The following is a 10287-nucleotide window of genomic DNA, read 5'->3' on the forward strand; positions in this document are numbered from 1 at the left end:
CAAGCAACACCGACCCTCAAGCATTTATTCCTCCCAGCTCTCAGCCCCCACCACCCTCCCAACCCGCCACAGCTTACACCAGACGGTTTTATTTCTAAATCTTTATTCGTTTCCTACACGGAAAAAACAGAGGAATGTCGAAGCAGCAGTATCCAAACACACGAGCAAGGAGCCATCGCTCCGTGAGGGCACAAAAAGCAGCCCGGGGCCCCTTGTGCCGTGGTCTCTATGGGCAGCGTGAGGGTAGGTCCAGGAGCAGCCTTTTCGTACGGGGGGAGCTCTACGCGAAGGTGGAACCATTCCAGCCCACATTGGCAGCATTCATGTCGAAGTAGTTGATGTACACCCTGCAGAAGAGGCACAAATACAGTGACATTTATGTAAGTGATGAGAGAGAGAAGGCAACAGGATATTGGAGAGTGCTTCCTGTTCCCCAGAAAGAAAAAAAAAATGTAGTTTTGTTTCTACCAAAATCCAGTTAACTTGTCTGACAGAACCCGTAACAGCAAATATTCCTTGGAGGCCTGGAACTGTACTTAATCTTTTAAATATAAACTCTTCTTCAGTCAGGGGCTGTTCAGACTCCAGAGATGTTTTGTCTCTTCCCTCCAGCTCTGGGATGCAGGAGGCAGCAGGTTCCTCCTGGCCTTCACCGCTCCCTGCGGATATTCCCCAGAGTCCTGCCAGTCCATGAGGGAGCTGTTCACAGCCAGATAGTTCATTCCTACCCTGTCTTTCAGCTCCGGCCTGTAACTCCTACTCCCTTGAGCTTCTAGCCTCAAACTATAAGATGACATCACACCTCAGAGGCAAAAGACTCTGCAACCTGTTAATACCCTAGTATTCTTCCCTACTCTGAGGGCAGGAAGCCATTTGACAGCAGAGGCCTCAAGGGAAAGTTTGTAGGCAAACTCTGACGTGGATGCAAGAATGTTGCAAGTGCTCACTTTGTATTCTGTCAAACACATGGACTTATTACTGGCTTTTTATGCTTTCAAATTAAGTTTTCAAGGCAGTTTCAGAGCACCAGAGGAACAAGGTCAGCATCACACCCCAGCCTTACCTGTCTGCAGATACGTGCAAGTGCTTAGAGATCAGATCGCACAAGAGCTTGGTGTAGGTCTTGTTCTGCTGCCCTCCTATTTTGCCAATGCTGTAGAGGCTGCAGAGAGCACAGGGATCCGTGGAGCCCCCGAAGGACATCATCTGGTCAGGTATGATGTGCACAGCGATGTACTGTGATGGGAGAACAAACAGTTAGGGAGTAAGTCAATTAATTCCCTCTCCTCATGGAGACTTGTTGAGGTACCAAACTCAGCATTAAGCATCGTGCAGCTAGCTGTGTGCCATTCTGGAGGCCAATAACAACTCCCAGCCTCCTTATGGGGCCTTGGACCACTAGAGGCTGCTAGGATCTCCCCAGATGCTGGGATCCCCCCGGATGCTGTCTCTGGGCTCCAGATCCGAAGGCTGAGTTTGGGCAAAGCCGCAGGCAAGGCAGCCGCTTCCCCCTGCCGCTGCTGCGGCCGTGGGGCACGCGGTCGGCGATAAGGGCCGAACGCCGCGTTCCCGTGCCAGGAATCACGCCCCAAATCACACCCCAAAATCACACACACCCCCCAAATCACACACACACACCCCAAATCACCGCAACCTACGGCTCTGCCCGTCCAGGCCGTCCCTACAGGCGGCGTAGGGAGGAGGACGAAGAAGCGGCCATGTGCACCCAGCCACTCGCTGCCCGGGCGCCTCCCCGGCCCCGCGTCCCCCCCGATCCCTGCCCGGCCCCATCCCGGGGCGACCCCGCTTCCCCGTCCCCGTCCCCCCGCCGCCCTCCCCGACCTGCGCGGGTTTGCCGGTGGCCTTGGCCAGCTGCTGGGTGAGCTCGCCCAGCAGGCTGTCGGGCACGGCGTCCTTGCAGACGTTGGTCTGGATGGCGAACATCGGCATGGTGCCGGTAGGGTTGGTGGCGGCGGCGGAGAGCAGAGGAACGGGAACGACACCGGGACCGGGACCGGGACCGGCAGCGGCGGCGGCGCAGTGGGGCGAGGGGGCGGCGGCGGCGGCGCTTTTAGGGCGAGCGGGGCCGCGCCGAGCCGGCCTTAAAGGGGCCGCACCGCTGGGGAGGGGGGGCCGGAATCCCCCACACACCCCTACACGCACACCCTACACCCCCCCCACTGCAGGGACCCGCCACAACACCCATCCTAAAAAAATAAATTAAAAGGGCCGCCTCTCTTGGCAGTTATAAAATGGGGATATTGGCCCTGGATGGGAAGGGGGTTGTGTCCTTTTGCAAAATCAAGGCATATTTGTGCTTTTTTTTTTGTTTTTACCGTGTGTGTAGCTGTTACACAATGTGAGCGAAAATGCATCTGGCTGGTGGGCTCGATAATTATTCTCTGCTGTGCTTCACTCAGATCGCAAGTGATCTTAGCATCCTCATTTTCATACCAGATTTTTAGAAGAAAAAAAAAAAAAGGATTTTCTTTTCTTCCTTTCTTTCTCATTCCGTTGCTTAGAAAGGGAACGGTGTGAGCCCGTTCCTTGGGGAAAGGCGTCTTGAGAGATGGGCCTTCTGCTGGCTATGTGATGTGGTGCACGTAGGCTGCAGAGGGCACGACTCGCCGCCCTGCTTCCCGCTGCAGCTTGGCGCTGCTTGAAATGACTCACGGGAAGGCAAAAGAGAATCAGGCCCAGAGCCCTCTGTGTGCAGACATTTTCCAGACAGGAATCGAGCACGTTAATTTTTAACAAAGTCCCGGTACTGCTGCTGCTAGAATGCTCGTTGGTACATCTGCATTGCACATGTGAATACACATAGCCCTGAACAAAGAGCAGAAGGTGATCTGAAGAGGCACAGGCTGTCTCACAGAACTGGCAGGACTTGAAGTGCTTACTTTCGTTTTAGTGATTAACAGCACTATTGAGACCTGAAGATGTTTCCCTCTGCACAGCACCGCTTATTCCTCCCACCTTTCTCCCTCCCAGAGTTGTTGCACAGGTGTGGGGTGGGAGTTCCCTGGCTAAAAAACTTGGGAGAGCAACAGGACCACGGGGGTGATGCTCTGCGGCCCGCCAGGCCCAAAACACCAGCCCCTGGCCATGCTGCTCACACCATGGAGAGACCTGCAATTTCCTTCTTGTGTCCCCTTGACTGGGGAAGTAGCAGAGAGTATATTTTCATGGCTTGTAAAGATGCATTTTTTAAAGTTAGATAAGTACTAGCATGCATCTGTGCACCTTTCCCTCAAGTGATTACTCCACGTGCGTGTAATCATGTTTTCTGGATGAATCTGCTTTAGAACAACTGCTTGTGATTAAAATAAGAACATGAAGTGTGTCTAAAACAGAAAGAAGCTGAAAGGTAAAATGTTTTACAGAAATACATCTAACAGCATTCTAATGATGAACTAGAGCCAAAAAAAAAAAAAAAAAAAAAAAAAAAAAAAGCTTAAAAAGCTTTCATATTCCCTATTAGCATAAAGCATGGTTGTTAACAAGTAGAGGTGGTCTTGACTGTACTTGGTCTCAGAGTTACCTTAGGAACATGCAGGTCAGTGTTTGGATGCTCTGAGAATAACTCAGAAAGCATCTAGCACAGAAAGGCTTCAGCAGAGATGGGAGTTGGCTGGAGCCTGGGGTCTTCCCTGGAGCCTGACTGCAAATAGCAGGGCTGGGGCATTTGCTGGTTATGGTTGGACATGCTTGGCTTCACTGCAGTCAGAACCAGAGCACAGAGCCATTGGGCCAGGGAGAAGGAGGCAGGAGAACACCAGAAGATGCCGGTGCCGTGCCTCCAAGAGCAGACAGAGGAGGCGCTCTGAGCTGCTGGCTCAGTGAGAAAGGCAGACTGATTTCTGGAGAAGGGAACGGCCTCCTCAGCCAAGGTCCTGCTGTGTTGAGGGGCCCTGTAGCCATTGTCTATGAGCAATTCTGCTGAAAGAACACCTACCTCGTGCCATGCCTTCCTCAGTGGGCGACTCTGCAAGGCTTTAAGTAGGGGTGAACAAGCTGAGATGGGGGCTATTCTTCCCCCCCAAAAAAAATATTTTATTTTTTTTCTAAAAAAAAAAGGACACCTGATCTCAGAGCTCCAGGAAATAGTTCTGCATTCAATCTTTCTATTTTCCTTTGGAAGCAAATTATATTATCTGACCCAGGGCTTGAATAGTATTTAAGTGGAAGTCTTCCTTTCATAATTCACCACTTTGACATCTGGGAATAGCTCACTGTGTCTCCCTCATTTTGAGCCGTGCTCTAATCTTCATTGTCATTGCAGATTGCTCAGGGGATGAAAGGGGAGGGCAGGACAGCAGACAGTGGGTTTTTTCCACTTACTCCCTCTGTCTGCTGTGAACCCTGGGAGACTCCTGCAGCACGAGCGTCTCTGCTGAGCAGCTAGATGTCTGCCTAGTGTAGGATCTAAGGAGGACCTGGACTGCAACCCAGCCCTTTTCAATAAAACACAACCCTGCGTTCCCCCTTTTGAAGTGAGGTCCATGCACCACATCAATAGCCACATCCCGACGTACGTTTACGCATATTTTGAAAACAGAACTATCTTGACTTGATTAAGTTTGTTCAGACTGCTCAGAATGAACCCAAATGGAGTGTTCATCTTCAAAAGGAGAAACTGTTTTAAAGACAAGGGTCTATTAGGAATATTTTAAGAAAGCACCCTCCCATCTCAGCCACAGGCCCTTCCAGGATAAGGAGAATCTCAGGTGTAAAGGTTCCCGCTGTTCTTCTACTTTTATTGAGGCAGCAGACAAGACGTTAGGACAGCACCCCTGGCTTTTACACTCATGGCATACACAGATAACACAACTAGAGCTGCAGTGTGCAAAAATCACGGTGTGTGTTCAGAATAAGCTCTCACCACCTCAGAGCACTTAAGCAAAGGTGGTGTTGTTCCAGCCCACGTTGGCAGCACTGATCTCAAAGAAGCTGACATAAATCCTGAAAGAGAAGAGAGGTGCTGTTAGCTGCTGAGAGGAGAGCGCTGCAGCTGGCCAGGGTGCTCCTGCAGCAGGACATGGTGCTGCTGCCTGGCCCCAGAGCTCCTGCAGCAGGACATCCTGCTGCTGCCTGGCCCCAGAGCTCAGCACATCGCAGGGCCACACCACCTCTCTGCAAGCTGCACGTTGCCTCCTGCAGTTTCTGGAAGGTAAATTCGTGTGTTGTAACCCCAGATGCCTTGTCCACTTGCATCCTGAAGCTGGGAGTGGTTTTCTGCTTCTTGTTTTAAGGCAATCTCAGGATGCTATATCTAAAGTAAAGTGACACGAAGTCGGTTCTGGGGCAGATTGGTGTACGTTCAGGAGAAGCACTAGAAATGCTTCTATCTAAATCAAAGCTCTTACAAGAGACCTCCACCTGTATCACACTGACAGTGAGGAGGTGTTGGCAGATATTACTCTAATTACCAAATGTATCTGTACCTGGGCTTGTGCATGTATGGTACCTGAACCTCCATCGCTTTTAACTAAGATTTTACAGCTTTTGGGCTCTGCAGCTCATGCAGTTGCTCCTTTCCTCTTTCTAATTGAAGAGTTGCTCTATTGACTTGGCATTTAGCATCTTCAAGGAGTATGTTAACAGGAAAACACCAGAGGACAAGTTTGGGACTAAGAGCTTTGACAATCTGTGCAAAGTCACATCAGACAAGTTGCTGTGTGAGCTCACCTGTCAGATGGTATTTTCAGCTGTTTGTTCAGCAGGTCACAGAGCAATTTGGAGTAGACCTTGTTCTCCTGCTCTCCTATCTTCCCAATGCTGTAAAGAAAGCACATAGCACAGGGGGCTGTGGAGCCGCCGAAGGACATCACCTGATCAGGAGAGATCTGTATTGCTAGATACTGTCGGGGAAAAAAAATAAGAAAAGAAAAAAAAAAAAGAGGAGTATTATCTTCCTTTGCCATGTTAGGAAAAGTTTTGAAAATCGCAAAATCCCAGATGCCATTACTTAGGCTTTTGAATTTTTCTTGTATGTACTTCATTGCACTCTCAGATCTCCTGAATGTTTTTCTGCAAGTCACAGAGATGAGAAGGTAAAAAGTACTCCCATAATATACAATTTGGGGATAGAACTGATGGCTGCTTTCCTAGCTAAAACTACTAGCAACACATGAAACTGAAAAGGACGGTCACTGGCAGTTACAGATATTTTTTTACCACTTTCTGCAGTGCAAATAGGTTCACTCGTGTGCTTGTGAAGTTACAGTGGAGCACCGATCTTTCCCTGCCTTCTGTCTTCTTCTTGAAGACTTTGTCCTCCAAGCCTTGCTTGCTACACTCAAGGCTTTTGTGTGTTGGTACCCAACTGTACAAGTTTGCATTCTTCTGAGACGTTCCCTGCTGTGTTAAGGGCCAGAACAAGGCATCATGACAGCTAGGCTTGGGAGTCTCCGTTCCTAATGATTACTCTGTTCAAGTAAAGATAATTGGGGTGGGGGGCGGATGGACACACTGCACCTCACGTGCAGGACAGCCCCTTCCTGAGCTTGAGCAACTGTCCCTGGCTAGCCAGCACCACCTCTGCTCCTCCTGCGGCCAGGAGTGAAGCCAGGACACGGAGAAACAAAGGCAGAACTGAAGCAGTGGGTGGTCCAGAGTCTGCCATGTAGCATTCAGAATGGGGCAGGAGGCATGCCTAGGGAGGAGGGGATCCTAGCAGTGCCCAGTGCCTGACAAATGCCGCAGTCTTGCAGTGAACGCTGTAGGTAATTGCAGGCTTTGACCCCAGAGCACCCAGTTCCATACTGGAAGATGGGCTCTGGACGCTCTGCCCAAGTACAGCGTTGGGAGGAGGACCCCGTAGCAGCATTGTCTTGGCTGCCCATGAGATTGGGGTGGAAAGTTCAGGTGCTGAGCACTCGGTGACGTGCAAAACAGCCAGAATCTGCTCCAAGCCACCAGGCTCTCCCTGCCTATGCAGGGATGAGTGAATGCTGCCGGGGTTTGCAACTGCATTGCTACAGCCCCACGTTCCTGAGAGATTTTGCACCTCACTGGGTCCTGCTGCAGTCTTCCCTGCTGAGGTAAATGTGAACTGACACAGCTGAGGTCTAGACCAACACCCCCCTCTTTAAACAAAATACAGCTTAATCCTGCTTTTGTTCTTGATAGCAGGAAAACTGGAAGAAAGTATCCATGTTACCATTAACGAGCAGCCTGCAGTTCTCCCTGCTGCTAATGCGTAGTGTCACATCCACACACTGGGGAATCCAGGGATCAGTTCCTTTGGCACCCATTTGGCTTCTGTTCTTACCCACGTTTATTAGTAGCGCATCGTTGGAATTCAGCAGCAATTAACCCCCTCGTAAAAAAAGCAAGCCTGAGTACCAGGAAGCATCTGGGTAATTAGCCTTGGCTGCCATTTACAGCTTGTTTGGGTGCAAGGTGCATCCAGCCACAGCAGCGCAGGATGAACCAAGGGGATCCTGCTGAGGTACCACTTTTCCAGCCCCGTTCTCCCCAGCTGGACACCCTGTGCTCTAAGCTCGCTGCATGCCACTTGTAGGTATGCACATGCCTCTAAATACCTATCCCAGAAGCAGGTTACTATTAAAAAAAAACAAGCTGAGATATTAATCACCATTATTTTCACCTTAAATGGTTTGAAAATGTTTATTGAAATGTTATTTCCAATAAATAATAATAATAATAATAATAATAATAATAATAATAACAAAACACAACAAACACCACTGATTAAAAAATCAGATTTTTTTTTCAGATGGTACCATTTCCTGCGAGAGGAAAGCTCTGCATTCCTGCCCCCCCTAATCCTTTCCTTCTCTCTGATATATCCAGGAGACTCTCTCCTTTTCCTTTTGCCTCCTTTGTCACGAAGAGTTTGCCTGTCCTAAAAAAAGACTTTGTTGTTCCCTGTGTATTTCGAAGTAATGTTACAAGTCCCTTCCACAGGGCTGCACAAGCCTGTCCCAGCTGCATCCCAGCCCTGCCCTCTAGCTTTATATTCAGAGCTGTTATGCAAGAACTGGCAGAGGACAACCTCTGCTCCCCCAAACAGGAAGCATTTGTTTGCTAGATTGATGAAATTTTATTTGAAGAGGGGTAGAGCACATCAGTCTCACAGAAGTAGTCAATTATCTTCCTGCATGGGTTGAAAACAAAAATAATCCTACTCCCATTTTTGGTTTAACCTGTTTTCTGGAGAGATAAGGCTTATACAAGCCTAAAACCTGCTCCTGAAATAACTCCCTTCAGCCAGATACTGCAGAGATTGATTTCCTACATGTTTAATGAGACCGGCTGGCTGCGCAGCTCATTCCTGAGAAATGGCCTGTTGCACAGGCACACTTGGCTAAATGGAAACCGCGAGCATCCCAACTTACCTGAGCTGGTTTTCCCATTGCCTTTGATAACTGCTGGGTGAGCTCTCCTGTGAAAGACTCGGGAACTTTGTCCTTGCTTATATTTGTGTTAACAATGAATTTAGGCATCTTTGGGTCGCAAGAGGCTTTTCTTTCAGCTCGCCTCGTTCACAGCACGGCTTTGCTCCCAACACACCTGCTAGATTGCTTACCCCACCAAGAAGGAAAGCGTGCCAGGAGCCCTTAAATAGCCAGCAGTGACGTGCCCTGCTGCTCCGGGGGGAGCAGGAGTCCCTCGGCAGAGAAGGGGCCGCCTGTGCTGCTGGCTGCTGTTGCAGGCAGTCCAGGTAAAGCTTCTGCAGGAGGGGGAGCTGGCTGCTCTCACTCTGGAAATCAAAGCGGCCAAAAAAGACACTTCTTGTTTGGATGACTGAAAAAAACCAAACCAAACCAAACCAAACCAAAACAACAACAACAACAACAACAACAACAACAACAAACAACAGTGAAAAAGCAAGGGTTTCAGAGAATTTTTGAGGATGAAATGAATATAATGTGCCTCTTCTTACTATTCTCCTAATTATTTAAAATGTAGATGGACACCTCAACTGTGAGTTTGGGGACTCTCTCTGCGGCATAGACCATAACAGAAAATGTCATGGAGACCTCCCCTGAACTGTGACAAAGTTGTCACAAAGAAGCCTTTAATTCATACACTGTCCATGTTAATGGATTGGCTCTCCTGCATCAGAAATGCTCTGAAAATAATGAAAATCCTGAAAAAAAAAATCCAAAAATACTTTTCAGGGCATGTATCCTGTGTCAAAGCATTAAAATGAACTCAAATGACAGCTCCATCCACAAGGAGAGGAACTGCTGTTTGCGGTATTGATGAATCTCTTCTTCGGGGATTTGTTGAAAGCAGGTGGTGTAATCCAAAGCACTTGGTCATAAATCACACTACTGTTGTTAGTGGTCACCTGGAAAATCTTATACTGTATTTGTAATGAACTTCACAACCTGTTTTTTCTACTGGTACAACAATCTCTAGTTATTTGCAGCTTACTTATGTAACAAGAAAAACATTTCCAAAACAAACTCTTTCTTTTCTGAAAACATCTGATGTAATTCCCAGAAGCTGATGTACCAGCTTGGAAACCAGATCCTTTGACACCACAAGGGCTCTTGAGAGCATGCTTTATTTTATAGGAACCATTTCACCTCTTGTACATACACTGAGAACTGTTCAGCCGGTCCTTCTCCCTGCCTGGAGTTACCAGGACATTCTCCGCTGAGACTCCCACCTCATCTCCTGAAGGACTGTCTGACAGTACAATTTCAATTTTTTTTTTTTTTTTTTTTTTTTTTTTTAACGTTTCCATAGCTGGAACCTGTTTCCTAAGTTCCTCTGCTAAGTTTTGAATCTGTGTTCCCTGGGGTCACAGTAAACCATGCACCTAGCTTTTCCTCTATCAGCCTGACAGATATTTTAGACTTGTGTTTTATCCCTGTCTCACGACTGATGAACGTTAATCCTTTCTTCCCTCCATTTGCCTCTTTAAATTATTCTGCTTGGTCTTACATACTTCTAAATGCCCTTCTCTGAACTATTTGCTGGCAGTATCCTGATTTTGAGGTGCTCAGAACTAGTGAGGTCTCACTCAGGCAAGTTCAGTAACAAACTCCTTGTTCAGGTATCTGTGGTGTCAGACAGGGCTCCAGGGAGCAAGGGAGAGCAGCTGAGACCCAGGGCTGTGGATCCAGAGTCAAGAGGCAGCCTTTACATATGGTCTCAGGGTGGATTGGGCCCTATGGATCATTAACAAAATGTTTTACAACTTCACAAAGTACACTAAGATAAAAGATGTATTTATTTAGGAAAAAAATCTATTTGCATCCAGTAGATTTTAAAGCTGACTGACAAAATTTCCTGTTAAAATGTTTA

The 10287-nt window shown here is 48.1% G+C and overlaps 2 protein-coding genes across 2 annotated transcripts; both read right to left on the minus strand.

The window, feature by feature from the left end:
* Nucleotides 1-85: 85 nt before the first annotated feature.
* On the minus strand, nt 86-2049 carry LOC309885023 (macrophage migration inhibitory factor). Its single transcript, XM_082774560.1, has 3 exons — nt 1843-2049; nt 1064-1236; nt 86-347 (listed from the first exon to the last, which is right to left on the minus strand). The coding sequence occupies exons 1-3, from the start codon at nt 1948-1950 to the stop codon at nt 281-283; spliced, it is 348 nt and encodes a 115-aa protein (XP_082630686.1). The 5' UTR covers nt 1951-2049; the 3' UTR covers nt 86-280.
* Nucleotides 2050-4846: 2797 nt separating this feature from the next.
* On the minus strand, nt 4847-8520 carry LOC309884617 (macrophage migration inhibitory factor-like). Its single transcript, XM_082773711.1, has 3 exons — nt 8364-8520; nt 5689-5861; nt 4847-4962 (listed from the first exon to the last, which is right to left on the minus strand). The coding sequence occupies exons 1-3, from the start codon at nt 8469-8471 to the stop codon at nt 4896-4898; spliced, it is 348 nt and encodes a 115-aa protein (XP_082629837.1). The 5' UTR covers nt 8472-8520; the 3' UTR covers nt 4847-4895.
* Nucleotides 8521-10287: the final 1767 nt, after the last annotated feature.

The sequence above is a fragment of the Aythya marila genome (assembly GCF_965140915.1).
Source record: "Aythya marila genome assembly, chromosome: 17".
Classification (NCBI taxonomy): Eukaryota; Metazoa; Chordata; class Aves; order Anseriformes; family Anatidae; genus Aythya; species Aythya marila.